The sequence below is a fragment of the Dermacentor silvarum genome, chromosome 2, assembly GCF_013339745.2.
Source record: "Dermacentor silvarum isolate Dsil-2018 chromosome 2, BIME_Dsil_1.4, whole genome shotgun sequence".
In the NCBI taxonomy this organism is placed as follows: domain Eukaryota; kingdom Metazoa; phylum Arthropoda; class Arachnida; order Ixodida; family Ixodidae; genus Dermacentor; species Dermacentor silvarum.
Genome location: NC_051155.1, coordinates 184,997,751 through 185,023,115, shown reverse-complemented (window position 1 = coordinate 185,023,115; position 25,365 = coordinate 184,997,751). Strand labels below are relative to the sequence as shown.

Here is a 25,365-nt window from a genome sequence, read left to right as displayed (position 1 = left end):
TTTCATGCCGAACCTGCATATAACGAAATCCTCTTTATAACAAAGTTTTTCGGGAATTTGTCAATTTTGTTATATCCAGGTTTAACTGTACATCATTTCCAGTAGCCCATCTTATCCTGCTCCACATGCTTCTCATTGCACTCTACATTTTATGTCTTATTAGAAAGGTTGTGAAACTATTTTCTTAATGAACAGCACTCAGTGATTCAAGTGCAATGCTCGGAGCACATTACTGCCTGCACATTCTGCGGCACCAGTAGACGCTGGGGACACTGAGCTCATGCTCTATGGTATAGGATGAAATCGAGAGCCTTTGTTACACATTGTGACTGCATTTAATCGCCCAGCAATCACCAAGCGCTCACCGGTGGCACTAAAAGCACCAGACACCAAGCAGTCTGAGTATTGTGTTTGAATTGCTAGACACTGTACATACAATGATGGCTTACTGCTCACTTCACAAGCACAGTTTTAAAACTGCTGTCATTCCCACTAAGGCCATGCACATGTGACATTGGTTTATCAATGAATGTAAATTGATCATTTTCTAGAGCACCAAAACAGTGAAGGCATCTGGAACTGTAGTAATTCAAAAACACTTTTAATTTTCAAATCCTTGTATGCACTCAAAATGCTTGAGAGCCGCCCATACACTCAGCTTTATCTAGTTGCATTCACAAAGATTTTGGGCTCAAGCAGGGCTGACATACCAAGTGGCACTTGACGTCCAGGAGCTCGGTAGCCTTGCTGGGCAAGTCGGGGATCTTTTTGCTCAGATCAGCCAGGCGAGCTGAGCACTTAGTAAGGAATTCTGCCACCACTGATAACAATGTGTCCCGTGGCTGCCGGAACTCCAGTCGCAGAAGATCACTGTCCTCATCATCCCGTTCATAGTGAATTCCACCTGGCTTCCTTGACCCATACAGCGTCTCATTCACAAACCTGTCACACAACAAAAATTTGTGTAAAGATAACAGGAAAGTAAGGTTATGAGACTTAATCTTATGTTAGAGGGAGTGCCTTGGAGTGTCCTGACATATAACACTTTCATATTGCACTTTTATTTTTTCAGCAGCCCGAGCTAAGCACAGGGTCTGGTGCCACACAACAGAATCAACAGAGTAACACCTACACACTTGGATGTCTAGACCAGCTGTGCTCCCACAATTTGTCCTGGGCAGTTGTGCATGACTTATACTAAATCATGACATTTGAACTATCAGACAATGATGCACTGGATGTGTGTGTGTTGTTCTTGTTTTTTTGTGTGTGGTTTTTTTACCTGGAAACAATGCTTGTGGTACTTAAGTATGCATGCATATTGTTGATAATGCCACATGCAATTTAAGAAATGTACACTGGTGCAAGCACTCCTTTGCTGATGGTTATCTTATAAAGATTGTTTCTTGACCTGCCGTGTGTTCTGTGACGACTGTCTCAGATTATTAAAAATCAAGTATTTGAAATAGAATGACTATTTTTGCACACAAATCTTCATAGCAGTGGCAGACATATCAATCAGAATTAGTGTGATGATTGACAATACTATAATTATTTTAAAATATTTCACTAATTAAGTTTGAATTACTGACTTCAAGACGCATTTTGAAATTGCAGGATTGAAGTCAGCCAGTACTGAAAGCATACCCTTTTGCCAAAGCCTTGGGCTAGTTTTGAGAAATAAGTGCTCAAAATCTGCAGAAAAATGCATTGCTGTTCCGATTAAGGTTTTGGCACAGTGGAAAAATGCAGTATGAAAAACGTTAAACTGGAGCAGCTAATGCATTCCACAGTACATTTTAAGATTTTGAACATGCATTGAGTATACTTCAATATCAAGTCGAAATACTTAAAACCTGAGGATTTATTATTTGGTAGTGGCCTAATATAGAATGGTTACAGCGGTATGCCAGCATGGAATAGGAATAAGCCTTTCTTCAGCTAATATTTAAAGCTGACAGTAACGAAAAAACTTGACTGTCAGTCTTAAATAGCCTGTCCTGACGAGCCACTGACTAAAAAAATCTGCTTGAAAGTTATAGTACAAGCCTAACAATTTTTGGTACTTATGGGTAAGTCAACTTCTAACACGACCCTAATGGGCCCGACAAAATTTATTGAATTATCTCACGGAATAAAACAAGATGCAGAAAAAATGCCAAAACACACTGCCGATTCATTTGGCAGTACTTGTTCTATTCTAACATGCCCCCAAATCAAATGCTCGCCTACTTTCTATGTGTCCAAGGCAGAAAAGTAACATAGAAATGACATTAAAGCTCTGAAACAAAGTAGAAATCTAACGCGCAACCAATTTTTTAGTATGGAAAAAAAGGCAAGTGTTTAATATGTGTTCACAATGGTGGCCAGATTCCTAAAGTCAGCTTTGCCACATGGTTTTTAAAGGGGCCTTCGACCACTTTTCTAGCCACCATTTTTTGGTTGCGGGTTGCACAGATTGACAGTTGGAAAGACAAATGCAACAAGAATGGCAGGGATAGGGGTATGCAGTCCGAAATTATTCAGCCGAGAACTTTCAAAATAGAAGAAAAAAAAATTCATGCCCTCAACTTAAACTTTGCACGGCCTTCTTTGCCTGTTTCTCTCACCCACTGATGTAACCCCTCACTGCCAATGGTAAGAGCCTGAAGCGCCTACATACCATATTTATTCGAATCTAGGCGAGCCTCCACTTAAGCTACCTCACGAAATTCGGGAGCTAAGAAAAAAATTTGTTCCTTGAATATAGACAGAATAATACTGCATTCGACAACAAAAAGAACCTGCAAAATCGTCAAGATGTCGCACTTTTGAAATGTTAGCGCTACCATATGAGGCGGAATTTGATCCCATGCAGGCGTGGCCCTCTTCACTACCTGAATGAGAGGAGACATGTCGAAGGTATGTCTAAATGGACAGGTGTCTTAACTTGCACGGCGCGACGCCTCAAATGCTTACGACACCTCCTTCCCTTTTATGATATCCGTTGTTACAGACAGTCCCCATTCCTTTTGTGTCCTGATGAAATTATTGAAATCTGTCTTTTTATCTCGGGACATCTACTTCTCTTTGGTTGGCATTGTCTGGTGCTTGGGGCTAAACAGCATCTTTGAATCTAAGCCAACAAGTGACTTGTGTACAAGCGACTATGTGTAAAGAAAGGTATATCCTTGCATTCAAGCAAATACAGTAGCGGAAGTTCGCACTCCATGGTTGAGCTAAATGTTCTATGTTCATGGATTCCAGTTACTCCGGTGTGCTCATGATGCTGGTCGAGCCACCTGGGACTGCGCAACGTCTCTTTTCTTCAGTTCAGTTTTAGTTAAGCGCAGTACCACGAACAACAAAAAGGGTGTGGCAACAACGATGCACCGAGGTGAGAAACCTGCCCAAAGAAAACAATGTGCAAAACGAGGCATCAAGGCAGGAGCATACAAAAGTGAGAAGAGAAGCTTTTGTGCCCAGAGGCCAGAGCTATGCCACCATACCAGAGGCGACAGAAAAGCAGGGCACCCCAACCTAGTTTTGTGGTTATAGTAATTTTTCTTACGATTGTATTTGTTTGCATTAACACAAAAATTACAGCAAACAAAAATAAAACCAATTCTTAATTTAGTATGTTTTTGCTGCAATGCAGTGGTTATCTGCAACTTAGTTTTTAACTAATCACAGAGCAGTGAGTCGTGACGCCGATGATGGTTCTGGCAAGTGCCACTGGGCGATGATGCGGTCGGCAGCAATGTAGTGATTTGTTTGTGTGACTAAAATGTTCAATATTTCCATATCCCTGCTTTGACCTACGCTAGACGCATCTCCAACTATCAGTCTATGCAACCTGCAACAGAAAGATGATGACTTGAAAAGTGTTTGAGGGTCCCTTTAGTCAGCTTTGCTTCCATACATCTGTGTTATGCGGTTAAGCATACAAACGCTGTGAAGACAGTTTTGGCATTGTCTCCGGTTGCATCGCGCAGGCAATTGCCGGCCCAATTTTCATTAAAAAAAGAAGTGTTGCGCATTATAATCAGGCAAATACTGTAATCAGACATTGCAAGCTACAGTTATTGCTTGGAAATCCTCCTAAGGCAAGCCGAAAATAGGCACTTTTGACGGGAGACGACGTGTGTTCCACGCATTCACTGTTCCCTAAGCTCCACCAAGACAGACGCTGCCACTAAAAGGGTCGCTGTTGGGGTCAGGCATGTGCGTGCTGACTGGTGAAGTTCGAATTATCCGGCGAAGCAGAATTTTAGGATCAAAATAATGAAAGTTTGGGCCCATAGAAATGAATGGGGTCCGGCTGGGCCCTTCGGTTGGGATCGAATTAAACGAAAAATTGAATTAGGCAGAGTTGTATTAACAGAAGCCTGCTGAGAAGGTTTGTTTTCTGCAGGTAACAAGAGCCAGTTTACTGCAGTATTTTTACTTACCTTGACGGCAGGTCTTCCTCAACTTCGAAAGGAGGCGAACAAGCACCCCGTGAGGCATTCTTGATGCTAGAACCCCTCAAGTCAATCGCTTTCTGAGGTCCTGTGTAATTTCTGCACAGCAAGCAAATAGCAAGAGCAACATTATGTTAACGTAGCTAGTTATACACATCTAAACCAAATACTATTGGCAAAAACAGAAATTTTTTTTCAGACCACTGTCAGTGCTGTTTAATCATCGCCATATAGCACCTTCTGTTTATGGGCCTCTGACCCAAAGCAGATGATAGGGCTGGGCAAAGTACGAACTCCAAGACTGGCAGTGCATACTCCAAGAAGTATGATGGTAGTGCCAGCTTAGGATACCTACAAAAAAAAATACCGCCCAAGCACTCCGTACAGATGGTTAACCAGCGAAGCTGAAACGTGCGGCCCCAGTGTTTAGCAGCGGGTTAATCCTGACGGTGTATTGAAGCGTTTCTCAATTATTGGTTACATGTTTGTGTTTCTAGTGGAACGCAAGCGCCAATGGCGGGCGGATGCTGCTAACCACGACGCCGAGCTAACTCGAGATATCTAACGCATGTGACAACGGCGAGCCAAGGAGACTGCGTTGCGGGCATAGCAGCGTCAACGTGGCAATGGCAGGAATGCGTTCGCCGGGGCTAACACCCGCTTTCGGCGGGAGTTTCTCGAGCAGCACTTTGACTTCGGCTGCGACGAAACGTCCATGTTGAAATCGCGAAATGGAACGCAAGCACCAATGGCGGGTGGATACTGCTAACCACGACACCGAGCTAACTCGGGATATTGAATGCATGCGACAACGGCGAGCCGAGGAGCCGGCATTGCAGGCAGAGCAGGTACGACGCAGAGAACGACGTCACTAATGGCGCTGCCAATGACGCGCGCGCTTGGGCGCGACGTAGAGAACGACGTAACTGACGGCGCAGCCAATGGAGACATTTAGAGAAACATGGGACAAACGGTTTTTCGTTTCGCCTAGCCATATACAGCTTTCACTGTAATAACTCCATCTGTAGTCGGTGGTTTGAATTGGGGAAATTAAGTGTGTCCTCTTCTGAGCAACTAATTCAGCTCTTGGAATAATCTTTCTAGAAGGGCAGATTGGCTTAATGTTTGCCTTTACTGTTCCTTTAATCTCGGATTCAGAAATGTATTCTGATCTGCTAAAAAGAAAATGAAGATATTGATACAACAACTAAAAATGTTTATGATGTACACTGCTGCAAAATTAAGACTCACTGATGTGACCTAAACTAATGTGAGACTGGTCAGCAAGCCTTTGAAGACATATGTCTCACTCAGTTTCTAATGGCTATTCATATTTAACATCCAGTGAATGAAGCTGATAAAGGACCATTCCAATGTCGTGAATTTTTCATAAAACGCATTCAGTTATACAAGCTATTAATGTCGTACAGACCACTGTCATCGCACAGACCATCTGTCATTTTACAGACAAAGTATACAACATGCACTCTCTTGGAATATGTATGTCAGCTATATATTTAGCAGTGTCAATGTAATGCCATGCCTATCACAGTGAAACTATTGAATGAACTTTTTCCTTGCATATCTTCATTCTTAAAGAGACTGTCACTTGATCAGAAGCTTCAACTTAAACACTTGGGAAGTATTAGTGATATCAGACAGCCCACACTATCCATCATTGTTTAACTGAACTGCTTTCTATGACACACCCTCCTCATTATTTAGTTCAGCAAATATACAGTTGAAATACTTTTCCCAAGACAATTCGCGTTAGTTCAACTGACGTTTTATTGCACGTTCTCTACCCACTAACTTACATTGCAGCCTGCTATCAATTGAATTCATCCTCCTATTTTCACTGCTTACTTTCCAACGTTTGAGCTCACTTTCACCATTTCTCATCACTGCAACATGTCACAAACCTGGTCAGAGCCTCACAATTGCTGATCAGGGTCTTCATGCAAACGGACACATTGTGTATCATCTGCAGCTCGGCTCGCGGCCCCCCAGGAGTTTCCTTCTTGGTTGTCAAGGACTGCAGGTGCTGTAGGTAGAAAGGCAGCACTGCCTCCAGGATAGTCTGCATGGATTAAAAGCTCAGACGTGAACATGTGCAAAAAGGAGAAAACAAGATGTGAATGAAAACAAAAGAATGTTATTGACATAAGCAAAATACAGTCATACCTCATTATACCGAAGTCATGTACGTCCAACACAAAAATGCCTTAGTTATAATTGATATTTATTATAAGCATATATTCATTACATGCTGACGTCGGCGAGAAGTGTTCTAGACTTACTTCATTATATCCAATTATTCATTATATTTGTTTTCATTATGTAGAGTTTCAACTGTAATCATCCATCCTGTATCTAGAAAAAGGCAGGGGCTCTGGAAACAAGGGGGGGAGGGGGGCAGTACGGGCGAGGGCTTTCAATCACAGGTTCCATTCAAAGGGCGCACTGCCCCCCTTGCAGTTAGCAGTACCAGATAAATGTGCAAGCAAAATGAGCCCCCTCCCCCCACCCAGCTTTTAGCCCCACACTCAAAATACACTTCCAGAGCTCGTGGAAACGGGGATAACCACAAACCACAACTCACTCCAAAAAATCAACCCCAAACCTGTCACCCTTCAAAGAAATGTTGCTTATCACACAGACTGCATAAACCATATGCGTACTGGCATATGGGAATAGTCAGTATGTTGTTTAGATGCTGCGTCAACACCCTTTTGCAGTATCTATGCTGTTTCTTGGCACTTCCTCAATCATTACTTCTATTTTTCTCATAACAATTTTGTAAAGAAACAAAGATATCTCCTAGAATTCACTAAATATATTTGTGAATTCAGTCAGAATTTGTTTTAAAATATTTCTATGATAACTAAGATCAGATATAGTAAAGTGGCATTTATAAGTAGTGTAAGTATCCATTATTATTCCGATGATGCTGGAAGCACTAGAATACATCTAAAACTTGCAAATCTTTATGATGAGCCATTTGTTTGTGCCCCTGGCAAACTGTTTATTGACTACCTTTGTGGCGAAAACCACGGATAGTATGCTGCCCTGTTGTAGGTTATGTAGTAGCGGAGTGTGTGAGCAGAGTCGTGTAGAGGCAGTTCATTAACTGTGTAGTTGTGTTTAGTAATGTAGTAAGTTTAGTAATGTTGGTTAAGTGGCTTAAGCTTTGGTGTGAAGCAGTCAACTGCTGTGTGCTACACAGACAAGTCGTATAGCAGTGTTGTGATATAGTAGTGTGCGACAATGACTTTTTGGTGCTAAATATTTAACTCTGTGATGTGTGCAGTGAAGTGAATATGTGAAGTGAAGTGACGTGTGGGGAGTGTACACAGTGGTGTAAATGACAAAAATGGTGAAATACATCGAGTGCTAATGTTGGACCGCCATATGAAGATGGCAGAAACGTCCGATATAAGAAGGAAGAAGCAGTTTTTCACATGGAAAAACTCTTGAAGGTGGGCATATGTCATGAGCCAAAAAAAGAAAGGGAGGAGAAGAAAAAGCAGAAGAGGACAAGAAAGCACAAGGAGTCTGTGGAAGAAATAAATAGAAAGAAGTGAGAAAATAAGAGTTATCCAAATAAAAAGAATACAATATATGAAAGAAGAAGCACAAAAGTGCACGTGCAGCTGCGTGGCCAAGGTGGAGAAGGGACACGTAGCAGAAGAGAGGAGCAGCCCAGCTATGCTCTGGGACGACGGAGGGCAGAAGGAGCTGGAGGCCGGACATGACGAGTGGATCGCAGAGATGGCGGCAACCCAGTGGAACGTGTTCTTCAGCGGCCACGGCCACGACCCATGAGCTGAGCGGACGCCCCACCGGAAGCCGCAGCTACAGGCTGACAGCGCCATTTCCCAGATTCGGACACAGCGACGTCAAGTCTACGACGCAACGGCGGGCCCAACGACGTTTAGTCGGAAGCAGCGACGACGACGTGACGTGGCCACATCAATAGATTCAATGTAAATATTTTGGACTTATCAATTCATGATATCGAGGACTTTGGGGAATGTTTAGAATTAGCTTGTGCTGTATATTGTTTGTTTTGTGTTGTTTTATTTGCCATTTGCTTTTGCAATTATAAATGTTTCTCTTAAATGTGCGACTTGTCCCTGTCTGTCTATAGTCTGCCGAAATTTGTGACAACCTTACAAGAAATCCACCATATTTTACAAAAGACAGTGCACCGAAAGAGTTGTATGCACAGACATTTCATCATACTGATATTAAAAACAGACATTAGAAACTGGTGTACTATGCAAGTAGGTATGTTTCTTGCAAGGAATGATCTAAAGCAACATTTCAATTTACTATACTTACTATACATATTTACTATAATCTGCTAAATATTTTTGTAAATTTATTATAAATCCAAATACAATTTCATTTGACATTTTTGAAATTTATCTATGCAGACATATCTATATACATAAATTTGCACTAATTTAGAAATTTAATTCATTCAATCTTATTGTAAAATTTGACACTTCCCCTGAAACTCACTAAAAAGTCGTTACCTGTTAAAAAAATGTTTGCGGCTAGAAAAGCTTAAATTCCACTAGTGTTATTGGCAAATTTACTAGAATGGCAAGGCCGTTTCTCTCATTGCGCATGTTCGACACGATGGTTGTGTCTTTAGCTGTTTTTGTTCTTGCTTGGGGCCCCTAATATGCAGCTGCTTGGATAGTGGCTTTGGCAGCATTTTGGTTGGTACTGCTAAGCAGCCTTTAAAATGCAGTCACCAACCTCTGTTTTGTCAGTATGATGTTATTGTGCACTCAGTATTTTTTAAAAGCATTTCACGCACTGGCGATATTAAGAATTCACATTCGTTAGCCTCCAACAGATGACACATGGCACTGGTCATGAGATACAAATGGCAGCTCAAACACAGCATGCTAACCTTTGGGCAACAGATGCGGTCCATTTCAGAGCTGTGGATGATCACGCTTCCCGGCTAACTGTACACTGCCTTCATAACCATATTCATTGACAAATCAAATCAAATCAAAAAGCACAAACTATTCTGCAAATAGACAATAATGTGACAGCACAAGCCAACTAACCCGGCCCTTCCAGTTTTTCATACGTTCTTTCCACTCTGCCCTTGGTCAGCAAGCTAACAAAACTTTACTAGTTTACCCTTTAACCTGTGAAGCCAGACTGCAAAAGTAAAGCTAGCCATTACTTAAACCATGCTCACTTACTAAGAACCGTTGCACTAGCATATTTCAACATGTCCTTCACCAAAATGTGCAGCAAAATACACTAGTTGTGTATTCCTCAACTTATTTTTTGTTAACCGATTGCTGAGAATTTCATTAATTAAACTGAGACACATGCACATTCATTTTATAACACTCTATTAATCACAATAAACACAAAATGGGAGAGGGAACTGACCAGCATCTGGTGGCCCCTATGTGAGTCAGAAGCGTATGAAACAACTGTGACACTAAGTGAGATGGCATCCAGTATGGTCAAGGTATCAGGGTCCATCTGGTAGCAAAAGTCAAGTGCCCTCAGTGGCTTCTCTGCATCGACCAGTTCCAATATGTCCAGTGGGTCGACAATGTACTGTGCAAGAGACTGCAGCAGCTGGAAGAAGGCCTTCGGCTGCATCTGTAAAATGTAACACAGGGCAGGGACATCTATGTAACTTGAACAAAAAATAACGGGGGCAAGAATTTGCATGAAATCTTTCACAAAAAAACTATGAACTAAGCTATCATAGAAAAACTGGTAACAAGCTTTACTGCACTGCTGTAATGCTGTTACTAAGGTGGCTGTGCTCATACTCCAAGCATGCTCAAGGCAGGCATAAATGGCCTCTTCAGGTTAAAACAAACAACTAGGGAAGCTTTGCTTAAACCGATTCCCACAGGGTGTGGAATCTACAGATGTTTTTTTTCTGATGAAACAGGCAAGTACTGTGTCGAAACATGTCCTGCAAGCTGAAAGCTACTTTCAAATCTAGCGGTGCGTCGACTTGTCGACATATGTCAATTGGCCATTGGCATATTGTAAGGATGCGCAGTGCACATTCACGTGCTCTATGGCACACTAATGTTTTAAGGCATATGATGTCATAATTGCAACGTAAAGGTGAAGGCACACTGATGTCGTCACGCAGCAGTTTCCATATATACAGACCGGTTTGATTTCGCACAGTGCCCATTTTTACTTTGTCAGGAATAAAAACATGGAACTAACCACATCAACTGTACAACTAGAAATCCCACAGAACACCATTACCAGCTTCAATCGTGCCAGCCAACATTTGAGACACTTGGCACGTGAATCAGGTTGCACAGCAACAATTTACTGATAAAAGTGAGAGCACACGCTCTCTAGCCAATAATAAACATTAAAGTTTTATGCCTCAAAAAGAAGCCTACGCAATCACAATGCAGTTCATACAAAGTCAGACATGCTGAACCTCAATTCTACAGTGCCAGCGGGACAAAACTGGCGGCAGTTGGGACGTCGCGTTTAGTGATGCTTTTTCGGTGGCATCCGAAGGTGTAAACGCTTTGGTCTGTAGTGGCCAGCGGGGCAAGACTAGACCCTGTTGGGAGGGTCTGTTTTGGCGTCTGAAGGTGGGCAAGGTCAGCCAATACAACATACAACAGCTGCACGTTGCCCCACTAGGGGATGTCAATCACGACTATACATAAAACCGGTTACACAGCCTCCCTTGCAGTTAGAACATGGAACCAGAGGGCCTTATCAGCTGCCAAGCAAGAAGAATGGACCCCTCACATGTGCAATTTTTAATGAACGCAAGCAATGAAAATCTCAGAATGACCACTACAGATTGTAAATAAAGGTGTGTTCAGCAATACGGTGCATCGCTATATTGCTTGAATGCTAATCACATTAACGTCAAGTCATGGTGAGATGAGTTCTGCTGGAATTTCTTTGTGACCACTTTATCTTGTTTGGATTCCCTTCTATTCTGTCATACATATTCGGAAGCTTTCCTAAGCCACTAAAGATAGGCAAGCTTTTATACAAATACACAGCATTATTCAGAAAGAAAAAAAAAATCTGAAAGCATACGGCAAAAGCTATTTCTTCTGCAATAACTTATTTTCTCTCGAAGCTTGACCATCCTTCTGGCAGTAAGTCGTAAGTCATTGCACCATTTATACCTCTGAATGTAAACCAGTTAAATTAATGTACATAATATGAAAAAAAAACAAAAAATATGCCCCAATGCTAATGAAGAATTCCCTATGTAACTTCTTATCTCAGATACTTTACCACTTCCTTTACTTTTACTTGCCTTGTTCGCATCTCCGTAGTTGCTGTTGACATCAAGATCAAGGAGAGGAGCCACACTGCCAAACATCTGCATATTTGGGGACAAATCAAGGAGAAAACACAGCACTTAAAATCCTTGTACACATAAAAACACCCATTTATGACATCTGTCACTGGCACAGAACATAAAATATTGTTATGTAAATAAACGACATACCTGAAGTATAAATGGCTTTCTGTGCATGATATAGAACTGTTTGCAGATGAACTCGACAGTTCTACAGAGCAAGCCATTAGTCTGATGGTTGGAATAGATTTGCAGGATTGTTGGCATGATCAAGAGATACCTGAAAGGCATCGAACACAGTGATTATATAGTGGTGTGAAGCTGTTCTGACAACAATGATGACACATACAGCATCTGTCAAAAGAAATTGAAGCATTGCACACATAACCAAAGGGTACTTCGGGACATTTTTTTTAACATGAAAGTGTTTTATGCTGGGTTTCAAGATTGACTTCCTGCAACGGATGTGACGAATGTGACGTCAGCTCTGGTGCCATCATCTAGGAGCGGGGAAGCAAAGTACTCCATCGTGACGCTAACGAGCGCCGACATGGAGCGCTTCGGTGCAGCGGAGGCTCTAACGTGGTGTAGCCATAGAATAAAGAACCAAGTGTAACCTCGTGCATAGAGTTTCCTACAATAACTATACAATAAATAATCATACAATGAAAAACATTATTAAAATTGTCCGATGGCAGGATTCAAACACAGGACCTCTAGCACGGAAGCCCGATATTGAAACCATTACACCATGGACGCATGCATCGACGCATGACATAAAATACCCTTATGAATTTATCCCTGCCAAGCCAGTGCATTGAGACGCTTGGCGCATTTCGATTTGGCCACCTCAACAAGCTGAACCGTTGTAATTCATAGCGATTGTGCGTGTTCGCAGCATCTTCTGCACTTCGAAAAGTATAGATTGCTCTGAAATTGCAGATTGGCTCTGAAACTGCAGCCTTGCGTAACAAGGTAGAATGGGCTTACCCATTAGAAGCAAAGATGTTCCTGAACTGGTGCGCAGCATTGATGTAGGTAGCCATGCAGAGACGCAGAATGCTGGCATCTTCAGGGTGTAGAACGAGAGCTCCATTCACAACATTCAGAAACAAATGGATGTCTGATGAATGGGCGAAAAATCCAGCCATGGCTTCAAACATTCGGGCCATTAACTGAAAGAACAAAACCACACTGGTTTTTGCATGCATGTCAGATCATTGTTCAATGCTTATCTAACACTGTCGTGACTTGTTGCTGTTTGTGTTGCCACTGGAAGTAGTCTTCACAAAGCGTCGTACTGTTAAGCTTAAAAACATTTGGGTCCAGCTGCAATGCAAGGGTTCAGAAATACAGTTGTATACCTGTCCACAATAATTATAATGTTATGATAACCATGCTGTCTGGCAATAACTGACAAAGCCAGATATAAGCCATAATACCTACCAGTTGCTCTAATAGGTAAGTACTTTTGGGAAACTTACTTTGACCCACACCATTTTGTGCAGTGTGTCCATCCCTAAAAGTTCCTGAAAGGAAAAGCACACAATATATATTTTTTTTAAATAATGCAAAAGTAGAAAAGAAATAGTGCACAGCAGAATCTAGTGGCACGTAAAAGCAAGACACACAAGCACATTATGATGACAGTGAAACAACATGAAGTCATTACAAAACATTCAGCATGATCCGTGATGAAAGTATACAGCCGATTTCATCGTTTGTATACCATGCTGTCTGCTACAGCTGTATGGGTAATAGTATTAGACAGCTTTAGGTTTTGCACACCCAAAGTTAGGGGACGCAAGCCACCAGGCATACAAAAGAATGCAAAAGGAGCACAAAAAGAATGCAAGCAGGGCGTGGGGCTTAGGGTATGCAAATAAACTTGTGTGTGCTATTTCTGAAACTCCCTGTTGACACTGCCATGTCATAACTTTGCTGGGTATAGGGGATGAGAAAAGTAAATGTATCTGATTATGTATCATAGCACTGGTGATTCTCCTGTGAGCAACGAGGAACCTCTGTGGTGACATATGTTACTAACAATTCCAAAATTATTACATCCTTTGGAACTTTGCACAGATACACAGAATATAAATGTAAAACTGCATGCTATTCTCACTTACAGCGCTGAATCACAACTGCCACACTAAGCCTGCAGATGGATTTTAGTGACTGCACCCTTCCATTATACCGTTCTTTAAGCAGTTCAAGCCTCTTAAATGCAAACCCCATGTCTAAGAGATACTGAAAGGTACAACTCTTGACACTTAAGAATTCATAATTTTTGGACACCTTTATGGGGTCGACAACACTGACAATCCAGTCAAAACGTTAACACCGAGACCACATAAACAGAGCAATGCATAGTCAGCGTAGTCAAAGCTGTCGGGCTACCGTGCATGTGCACCCTGCACCATGCATTGCCTGAGCCTCCATGGCTCAGATTATACACTTTGGCTCAGTATTTACAGACTTACTTTTCCACACTTGCCGGTATAGAGCTCAAAGTCAGCCTCAAGAGCTTTGCGGGGAAATGATGGTAGCTTGGTCAGCTCATCATGCAGAAAGAGAACTCTGGGAGCGAGCTGATGGCTGGTTCGTAGAATGGCCAGACTCATCAGGACCTGGCACGGTGAAATGATGTACAGTATTAGTGATGTGTGAAGAACTTCTACCGAAATTCAGAAGGAATAAAATAAAACACTGTAAACAACAAATGTTTAGAAATATTATGGTTGTATGTACTCAGGAGCCCAGGACATAAGCTTATCGGTGCCACATTTTCCGGGCTATAAGTCGCATCTCTGTATAAGTCGCACCCCCCTCAAGACGGTAGTTTTTCCGAAACAAAACGTATATAAGTCACACCGGTGTATAAGACGCACTTGTTCATTCGGTAAGCGATTAAAAAAAAATTTGTGACTTTTCACTCCGTGAACGCGGGTCAGGTGCAAGTGTATGGGTGTCATTCCTACATAATCAATGATATGGACACTCCAGGCACATTTCGGCAGTCTAGGTTGTCGAAATGTTCCGTATAAAGTCCAAGGGCGATAACATCGTCTCCGCGTGCCGTATGCTTTATGTGCGAGTGAAAGCGTGCGATGGTGAGCCGAATCGCACACAAGAGAGGAAAGTGGGAAGGCAGCGTGGGAGAGAGACGGGGTGGCTTGTACTCTGGTAGCAATTGCGTAGTTTTCGCAGCAGTACGCGCCCTATCTTGACAGCGATCTGCAGATGCGACGACTTCGAGGTCAGTTGATTCACGGTCGGCCTGCTGCTGCTTGCGTTGCTGCTCCGTCCTCGCACGGCGCTAGGGACTCGATCACAATAAGAGCCCGGTACCTCAATAGCACACACAGAACCCGTAGCAAGTAAGTGGCAGAGGAGGTCAACTCAGCGTGCTTCGTGTGGCCATAGCCTCCAATCCGATTTTGACGACAGTTTTTCCAGAAAAAAAAAAAGAAACATACATAAGTTGCATCGGTGTATAAGACACACCGACAAAAAATTCTGAAAAAAAACAAAAAACAAAAACGCAACGTATACACAGGAAAATACGGTACTTGCTTTGCAAGATGTTCAATAGGATATTTGTAGCCCACTTTAATACATAGATATGAATGCTAAGAATCATCCTGCTGCCTAAATCACTTCTTTTTTTATGCTACTACAAAATAAATGACTACATCAACAAAGTTCACGAATGCCTGACTGAACACACAAGACAATTCTGTGCAAGAGAAAAAAAAAGCTGTGTAAAAGAGGTAACACAGTAGAAAAATAAATGGCCAGTATTAATAAATATTGCAATTTCAACCATAAACATATACCTAGCATATTTTCTAATGAAACTTCATATGATGACATTTTTCGGGACTCTTATACATGCTTGGACAACATGAAGTTAATAGAAGAAAAACAGGTATCTGAAGCAAAATTCCACTTCATGCCTTCTCAAATGGTATTTACTCAGCAATGGATCCTTTTCATAATTGCAAAGCTAGCTTTTCCGTAAGGCAGTTTGCTAAGCTAACGGTAGCGTAGCCATTTCTTCAATCAGTAGGTACACACACGGTTTGCTTACGTCAAAAATGTAAACGTGGCTTTTGTGATGAATGGCGCACAAGACAAGCCTCAGCATCTGCAGTTAGCACTTCATCTTCATATGAACTATGACCAGCGCCACAAATAGTTGGGAAAGTATGCAATGCAGAGAAGTGCACTTCTGAATTAAGAAAAGGGTCTATTATCCTCACCAAAATGCATGCCTACAGCCTCTGCTGGCCTTTGTGAAGATACAGGAGTGCATGAAAGCCCTATGTCATGGAGCTGTTCATTCCGTTCATTGCCGCTGCTTTCCCACATGACAAACAACACAAAGTATGACAAGAACAAGAATATCTGAAAAAAGTTTTCGTTATAATCAAGTGTACACAGAAAGAAGCCAAAGCAACCTTATATGGCACTTGTGGGCATGCTCGACTCTCACGCTCCTTGATGTTGTTTTCTTCGCCTGACTCTCACGACTCTTGGATTCTTGTCTCCTCACATAGCACAAGTCGCAAAGAAAGTCGGAGTAGTTGTACTTTAGTGCAAGAAATGGCACGAGTGTCCAATGCTAGCGCCACCTGATGGCATAGACAATTGGGCACAAGAGGAACTAGCTTCCTCCTCTTTGGCTGCGGGACCTCCTCGTGTGCGCTCAACAGTGTGCTTCACGAGACCATCCCGCGGATGCCTTCCCGTTCGCTCGCATGCGCCCCCATTTGTGAGACTTCACCCACGAACTACTTAGGCATTGTGTCCAGCATGGAGTGAACATATTCCCTCGGTATCTTTAAGTCGTGAGTAGAACTTGGTCAATTCCTCAATGCATTCCATTGTCGGGTTACATTTGTTGCAATTCGGCTAGCTTTGTTATTGTGTAGAAGGTACAATAAATGCCCTTTTGTTTGTTTCCACCCCTGTGTACTGTGTCCTTTGTTGCTAGAGCGCTTGAGACCCTCCTCACTAGCACAGAATATTTCAGGACCTGTATTCAAATGAGGCTTCTCACATTTTCACAACTGGCCAATTCCCAAATATAGATGACGACCAATTTGCTGGCCTCATGGCTGATGATGCATGTCTTTCAAGGGTCAAAGTAATAAATGCATTCCACACAAAATGTGCCTCGCAAATACTGAAATGGAAGATGTGCTACCTTCCCAACTTCGATGAAATGTAGATAGAATGCCTGTTGCTGTCCTGCTTCAAAGGCTTCATCAGGGTCCATTTTTACCAATGTTAACTGAGGATACTGGGACCTCTTGAAGAAATAGAAGTCTCGGACAAATGCACTTGGATTGTGCATCTGGTCTGCAGGACAAAAAGATAGCAAATCGTGTGAATAACAGCTGTGCTGCTCACAAAATCAAAGCAGAGAAACTGCTTTACATATTCTACGGTTGCTTGGCAATTTATGATTACACTGCTTACAAAGCACAAGCTTGACATTAATCGTATTCACTGTAGGCCAAAAACTTGCAGACCTTAAAATTTCGTGTTGTGAGCAGCTTCATTTATGGCAAACTGAAATACTACAATGAATGAGTAAAGACGAGAAGCAAAACTGAGCACTTTCAACAATGACTGATGGGATTTTAGTCTTAAAGCTACAACATAAGCTATGAGGGATGCCATAGCTCAGGGCTGCATTAATTCTGACCCCCTAATTTCATGCTCCAAAGTGTAATAGTCTTGGAGAAGAGACAGGTTGTCATTATTTATCTGAATGGAATTTTTTGCTACTGAATTACACCGTTATAACAAACACAAGTTCGAATGCAGTAAAGACAGAAGTTTCAGACAGAGTGACCATAAATAAATCTCGATTGAATTAATTCACACATACTTGTCTTTGTGTCAACAAGGAAGTAGCAATTATGCTGATTCTCTTCAATGCCAAAAAAATCAAGACTGTCTTGAAGAATATGAAGAAACTGGGTGTCCTAGAGTAAAAAAAAAGGAAAGGAGACGAATGATAAGAGTGAGTACAGTTCAGAGGTGTTCACAATATGAGAAACAACAAATGGCCATCACACATACGCATAAATATTGTTGTACAGTACTTAAAAGTACACTAACCTAACAGAACCCTTTGTGACAGCCAAAACAGGGAGGAAGCTGTCTTTCTTTTTTATTTCTGAGTAGAATGTTCTTCCACTAGGTCTTTTTTGGTTTATTGTAGAAAGCATGAGACCAGCGAAAGAAATGAGGACAGGGACAAGGAAGACACCACACAAGCACTCGTGCGGTATCTTTTTTGTCTCCGCATTTTTTGCACTGTTCCCACACCTTGTAAAAGATGCTATGGCACATTAGTAGACACACAATGCAACCATAATGTGACAATTGTTTACTGAATTTTTTTAATAAGATTAATTGATTGATTGGTTGATTGACTGATTGGTTGATTGATTGTCCCAAAGCAACACTGGGGCTATGAGAAACGCCATAGTAGAGGGCCCGGATTAATTTTGACTACCCAGGCAGGGTTCTTTAATGTTCAATATAATTACACAAGAATTTTAATATTCAGCCCCTATCAGAACACAGGGACAGGGAATCAAGCCCACAACCCTGTGCACAGCAGTAGGATGTTACGGCCACTGAGTCACCATGGCAGGTAAAGTGAAGAAGAAAACCCAGGGCTCACTTTCTCATTTCAGTTATTCCAAATGAAAGCATAGCACTGAAGAACCCTCACCTTCAAGTCAAAACCGTAGTAAATACAAGCTGTACAAGTGCAGTAATGCCATATTTCAGACCATTGTTTTGCCAATGAGCAGCATCCGTATAAGTGTACAAAACAACAAGTCATATGTCGGATACCTCATGAATTGGAAATTGTGACGGAATGCCACCTGCATCAGGTCCATGCACAATAATCTTCTTGGCACTTGGAACATTTGCCGTGATCAATAAGGTAGCCTGAAAGAAGAAGAAATATGAGACCTCTGGGCTAACTTACTAGGTAGAGTGGCAGTGGAGGAGCAGATGCATATTAAAAGGCCAACTCACATCACACTGCTCTTTCCTCAGCACTTGCTTGAGGTCTTTCAAGTATAGTCCATGAACACTGGGTACAACCTTGAACACAATAATAACAGGTATCAGGTAAGTGAACTAGAAACACATTTCCCGGGGTTCTTTGCAAGCATACAGAACAGTGCCAGAGGGACATTAAGTGACAGAAGAAACTGGGTAACTGATACACAGCCTTTACCAACCTTCCACAGAATGCCACACAATTGAAATAAACATGCCAGTTCAGCTCTCCACACTGACTTAATTTGCTTGGAGTTCTAGCAGAGATGTCTATTTTCTGCCCCTAACATAAAAAAATAACAATAAATAACGTAGATAATCTTTATAGTGAGACAAGTTGCTACGACCTTCCCCCATGTCAGACAGCTTTATGCAAGTTAACAGTGACAGCCAACGTACTGATGCCCAACAAGTAAAACTAAATGTTCACATACAACCCACACAGCTTATCACAGTGTCAAATGTCACCACTTTGATACAATACTGTAGGCAATGAATTATTTACAGGGCCACAACTCAGTAAAAGCCCAACTGTATAACTTGCATGATAAGAGTAAAATATTACAGGAGCAGCAAGTTCATGCATGTGCAAGATACATACTTTTTTACAACGATCACTTTGTCTAATATGTTCCCTTTTTATTTTTTTATATCATGAATTATAAGAATGAACGAGACACTATATCTCATTGTAAAAAAGATTTTTGAAAAAATACGAGAAAAAAAAAAGGAAATGTTGGGTCTAAGAAAGAAAAAATTGTTTTTCATCGCGCGTACTTGGAGCATGTTCAGCAATTTAGGAAAACATGCTTGACTGCACTACTAGATAAGCGATGGCATTTACTGAAGCTAAAACTAACTAATGCTAACTAAATTTAACCAACAGTAGAAAGGCTGCACACATGGCACATAGTCTGTTTCGTAGGCCACACTAGAACATGCTTGGGGCAAGGCATTATAAAGGCAATTAGCTTTCATTTTTTTATGCTAATATTTTATATGTGTGTGTGTGGCATACAAATGTAGTATGGCCTTGGTTGAAATTAAAACTCTACTTTCTGCATCAGCAACATATCTTGATAAGCAGATCAACAAGTGTAATACACTTGCGAATGTTCCTTTAATTTGTTTCAGTGCACATTCTTCACTGTGCAGCCCTTATTGATCATATATATTAGCATGCTAAAGCTCTGTACTTACCAGCCAAAGTATTGAAATAGCATTGGCAATCAGCTCTGTTCCACCTTCCACAGGAGCTCGAATGTAAAACATAATGTAGCCAACCTGCAAATTAATTGTGAAATCTCACTGCATGCACAAGTGCTCAAGTTGAAACTGCTGAAATGAAAGTGGTTCTGTTGTTTAGCCTGGCAGTTGCTTTTCATGCCAGTATCCAGTATTCACAAACACTCCTCGACTTCAAGCCTTTCTCCAACACTTCCTAGAACGAGAAAGCACCATGCCTCAGCTAAAGTAGGCACTGTGCCTCACACTCCTAGGCATCCTGCAAGGAATAGTTAGTCGAAAAGCCCTTCCAATCCAGCTGACACTGAATGTTTGTAGTAAAAAAATTTTAGATCTCAGATCCCTGAGATGCATCGCTAAAGAGTAGTGACATTTTCAGCAAGTCGAGTCGACGTTTCAGGTTGAAGGAGAGCTTCGAGTTGAAGTGCATTTCAGAATGTGTAGTTTCACCCTGACAGGTCTTTCTCTCAGCTTTCTGCACCCTCCTCCTCTTTCCATCGTGTAGGGCAGTTAATCAGGCTTTTCTTCTGGTTAACCTCCAGCTTTCATTTTTTCTTTTCTTTGCACATTTCTTTGCCCTGATAGGCAATGAGACACTGCAGAAACATGACCGGGAAACCAAAAGCAGCTTTTAAAAAGATAAAAACCAGTGTGGAGTAAAAAAGTTGCAGGTAGCAATAAGTTAAAAGCAAAGAGATAATGCACATTTGTGCACTTGGTGCACATTATCAAAATGCAGTAATTTTCACTAGTGGCAAATCCGAGACCTGACTGCCCTTTACTACATTGCTAATTATTCTATCAACAAGCAGCCACATTCAGCTACTTTTGAAGCATGACCAATATATAACAGTATTCCACAGTTACCAGGTAGTTGTAGAGTGTGTGTGCTGCTTGTGCTGGTAGCCGAGGCACAAAGCGCAGCAGACGTCGCAGAATCTGGATCACAGAATCTGGTTTCTCACGGGTCAGCCTCTCCAAGAAGTGACGCAGGAACAGTGCCGTATCTTCCACCAGGCAGTTCCAAATCACTTTGTAGGCCACCTCATAGACTGCAAGAAATGCACATGTATAAACTCGATGACTCTATCCAGCAAGTGTATTAAGGAGTCACTGCATTATTACAGAAAGCTCAATTTCCACACTGTAAATCTGAACATACGAGCAAGAATGTGCAAATTATTCAACATCTAAAGCTTGATTTCATTGATGGGATTTAACATCTCAAAGCACCCCCTTGGCTATGAGAGACTGCACACGGAAGGGCTCTGGATAAATTTTGACCCCCCTGAGTCATGTATTGACCACACTTAAATTTTAGGAATGCGAGATTCTTTCATTGTGCCTCTACTGAAATATACCACCAAAGCCAAGAAATGAAACTGAAACTTTGTGCACAGCAGCAAAGTGCATGCACTGCAGTCAAGACCCCACAAAAAGAACCTTAAAGAACCATAAAGTGTTATTTCAAATAAAGTGATGATATTTTGCAGTTTTGTGCTTTTGGATTATTCAAGCTTATGTTATTGAAATATTATTGACATCACAGCTTTTGAAAATCAGCAATCCACTTCATTCACTGAACAATGATCCCCGTGAGAGGAACTGCCATTTATCAACCTGTACTTGCACAGTCCAGATTCAGAAAAACCATAATTTCTGTATTACTAAAGATTTACCTAATTTATGGTTGTTTTATGGACTAATTATTCAGAAATGCAAGTGTGGACTCGGATTTTCTTATTCGAGCTTGTTTTATAGTAAAATAAACATATTTTTAAGGCACAGTGTAAAACAAACAAGGGTTGTGCAATTTGAACAATTGCTTAACTTTTTTTTTGCAAGAAATAGCAACATCAAAAATACCTTTACATACAATGGGCCCTTTTAAGACAATCTGAGGCATACGTATTGCAAGCCATCCCTTAATTTCATGACAGTCTGTCCAAGCATTAGCAGGGCCACAACTCGGTACAAGTGTATTGTTTTTACCTTTTCTTGTCTTTGTCCCAATGTGCACTGTGATTTGTACTAACATGGAATGCCAACTAGCCCAGTCTAAAACCTTGCTGCTGTCCAAGCAAATTTAGTGACTGCATGACTACAGAATAATCAAATTAGGGCATGAGCCTATAATGACAGTGTAAATATACCCATTAAATCTCATGCAATATAACTAGTGCTTGAGAAGTTAATTTTCTCGCCTTTAACATACCAGCCAAGTGCAAATATGACAGTCACACCTGCAGTTAGGAGCCTATAAAATACAGCATCAGAAAATAAAGGAAGCGGGGGGGACTTTAAGGGTGTACATGAACATTCAAGCGCCATGCAAAGTCAGCACATAAAGATGGAAAAAAAAAATTTATATTTACCACTAGTGCCATGGTCCATGAACTTTTGACAGCAGGTTTTTATATATCACATGGCATATAACATGCACATGCAGTAGCTGGGTGACCTACCTGCAACTCCATCAGAGCTGACCTCAGCATCATTCAACAGGTTTATAATGTACACTGCTGCTGAACAGAGACACGATGGAAACAAGGCGTGTGCCACTTGTATAGGATGAGCAGATAACCGTTCAGCTGTCTGGTCTTCATCTCCTATAATAAGCAATAAACCAAAGAAATTAAGAGAAAGGAAGGAGAAAAAATGAAGGAAAGAACTAAGAGCAGTTATACAAGCTATTTGCAAACACGGAGTAGAATTGCAACAACATAATTCTGCATTCTCCAAAAGCAGCTCATATGCAGTGAAATTTTCCCACCATATGTGGCTCAGTACTTCACAAGCTGTGTACCAAAAAAGCTTCAAGGCCAAATGTTTGCAAATGGGCTGGACACAAAACTGTACACAGAAACAAATACAAAATGCAGTGGTCATTCACAGAAAACACAAATACCGCCACTGATAACAGCTGAAAAGGTATTCTGAGGACTATAAAAACTAGCACAGAATCAATGTAATAGTGCAGCTTACCCTCTTCATGCTCTTCAACAGCATGGAACAGAGCAGGTTCATAGGCTGAAAGTACATTGACAGCAACAGAGGAGATGTGAAAATTTTCCCTCTCGTTGCATTTCTTCTCTTCTTCGGCCTGAAGTGCTCGATGGATGAGCTCCATCTGCTGCTTGCGGCGAGTCTGAGTCGCTGTTACAAATGATCGCTGCATAGAATCACAGAATATGAGAAAACACACAATGCAGCGACAAACAAGTCAAAACACAGAGTAACAAAAAGTTTTGTTAACTAGCATCCATAACGCATGTCAAGGACCCCTAATATGATGCAACAAGGACAAAACAAATGATGCAATGACACGTGCATGACAACCTGGAGAAAGTTTACGTAGCTACAGTGAAATGCTAAGAAGACAGAACTAGATATTAATTAAAATGTGTAACCTTTCACCAGTGTTGGCACCGAAACCTCCAATTACTGCATGGCAACCCTTAGGCCACATTTGTGTTTTAACATAAGCAAATTTCATGCCTGGGTCCTCCCATCACCATGCCTCAGCACTCTGCTGAAACCATGCTGACAAACTGCAGCCCGTTTTCCTGAACCTACTGCCATTTACACTTCTTTGAAGATCATGCAGTATGCCTCTAGCAAGCAGTGCCAGCTACGAATAAATCTTCATGTCTTGCTGACGCAACCTTTTCATGCATGTTTTTTTGAGAAGTACTGCCCGTTTTTGGAGACAGGAGACATAATACTTTTTTTTCTCTTCTTAACCCTTCCCGTTTCCTCTTCCTCCTTGTTCCCTCCTCCTACTTTTTCCTTTCTGAAGGCACTGTGGGCAACCCTTGCATGCATGTAAGGCCTCTGCACAGCTGCCTGATTGTCCCGAGTGAAATAAGTCTAATTATCACCACTGCCATACTCACTGTAGTCATCATCCTAATTAAGTTTACTGTAGTGTGAAGGCCTGTCCCAATAAACACCAGTTAACCTTGTCCTGTATCAGCTACACCATCCTAAGCCAGCAAATTATCTGATTCTGTCACTCCATCTAAACCTCTACCATCATCGGACTGGATTTAGTTTCCCTTGGCACCCACTCTGTCATTCCTATAGACCACCAGTTATCTGTTGCACACACTACATGACCTATTTTTCTCTGTTTCTACCACTTAATTTCAGCTATCAGATAACTGCACTTGCTTTTTAATCCATACTGCCACCATCCTATGTTACACTTATCATTTTCTGTTCCGAATCCTAATAAATATAAATTACACCAACCTGCACAGCTAAAACGACACCCGGTTGAAACAATACAGAATTAATGAACACATTAGGTTCTCCTTACACAAGACTTAGACTTTTTAACAGTAATCAAAAAGCACTGTCACATCAGCATTTTGTACACTGCCTTCAGGGTAATTTACATGGTCGAAGTGGTATAGTACTCTCAAATTTGAAGCTGCTACTTGGACCCTCTATTATCAGGCAAAAAATGGAGGGGGAGGAGGAGGGGGAAGAAGAAGGATAAGAAATTGTCAACCCTGTACAGCCCATTATAACCCTAAAGATGACATTACACCAAGCTTTCATAGTGCTCAGAACTCATTTCCAAGCAGCAAAAGTGCAAGAACACGACTATACTGTGCAACATTTAAACTAAGTTGACAGTGGCATATTAAGGAACTGTGGCGACAAAACACAGGGATGGCAAATGCACACAGCAGGTTTTCAGTCGGTGTGTTTTTATGCCCCCGTTCCTCAATGTCAAAAGGTACAGCCAACTTACCACTGGCGCATACTTTGCTACTAGTGAAGTTTTGAGGGACCACTATTTGTGTTTGCTTATGAAGAGGTGCAATAGCCGATTTTCGAAACCGATCAATTTTCTTAAGTATTTGACCTTTCTCCAAAATGGATGCTCATGGTGATACCAGCTGTGTAAATCCTTCCAATTAAAGGGGTAATGACATGATATCGTCAACTATTCATTATTTTGCGTTAAATGAAGGTCCAGAGCCTTAAATCCTAGAAATTAGTAACGAGCCTCAGGGTGCCCTAAATAATTTATTTTAACAGCTTTTCTACAGCCAGTTTCAGTCGTATAACTGGCTGCATAAAAGCTGCTAAAATTAATTATTTATGGAGCTCCGAGGCTTGTCACCATATTTTATATGGTTTAGAGGTCTAGGAATTTCATTTAACACAAGAAATGAATTGTTGTATAGAGGTTTTGGTTTAGAAACCCAC

At 41.4% G+C, this 25,365-nt stretch overlaps 1 protein-coding gene across 1 annotated transcript in view; it reads right to left on the bottom strand.

Annotated features, from left to right (window-relative positions):
* Window positions 1–25,365, bottom strand: part of LOC119442285 (protein unc-80 homolog) — a 182,055-nt gene that overhangs the window by 55,212 nt on the left and 101,478 nt on the right. Inside the window, exons 34-50 of the mRNA XM_049662030.1 lie at window positions 23,128–23,314; window positions 22,608–22,751; window positions 21,010–21,194; window positions 20,098–20,181; window positions 18,871–18,939; window positions 18,682–18,780; window positions 17,702–17,798; window positions 17,012–17,166; window positions 14,283–14,429; window positions 13,284–13,328; window positions 12,790–12,974; window positions 11,950–12,079; window positions 11,755–11,820; window positions 9,870–10,088; window positions 6,365–6,522; window positions 4,431–4,541; window positions 711–942 (exon numbers count right to left, since the gene is read on the bottom strand). Coding sequence (XP_049517987.1) covers window positions 711–942; window positions 4,431–4,541; window positions 6,365–6,522; window positions 9,870–10,088; window positions 11,755–11,820; window positions 11,950–12,079; window positions 12,790–12,974; window positions 13,284–13,328; window positions 14,283–14,429; window positions 17,012–17,166; window positions 17,702–17,798; window positions 18,682–18,780; window positions 18,871–18,939; window positions 20,098–20,181; window positions 21,010–21,194; window positions 22,608–22,751; window positions 23,128–23,314 — 2,313 coding nt within the window. The remainder of the gene's footprint in view (window positions 1–710; window positions 943–4,430; window positions 4,542–6,364; window positions 6,523–9,869; window positions 10,089–11,754; window positions 11,821–11,949; window positions 12,080–12,789; window positions 12,975–13,283; window positions 13,329–14,282; window positions 14,430–17,011; window positions 17,167–17,701; window positions 17,799–18,681; window positions 18,781–18,870; window positions 18,940–20,097; window positions 20,182–21,009; window positions 21,195–22,607; window positions 22,752–23,127; window positions 23,315–25,365) is intronic.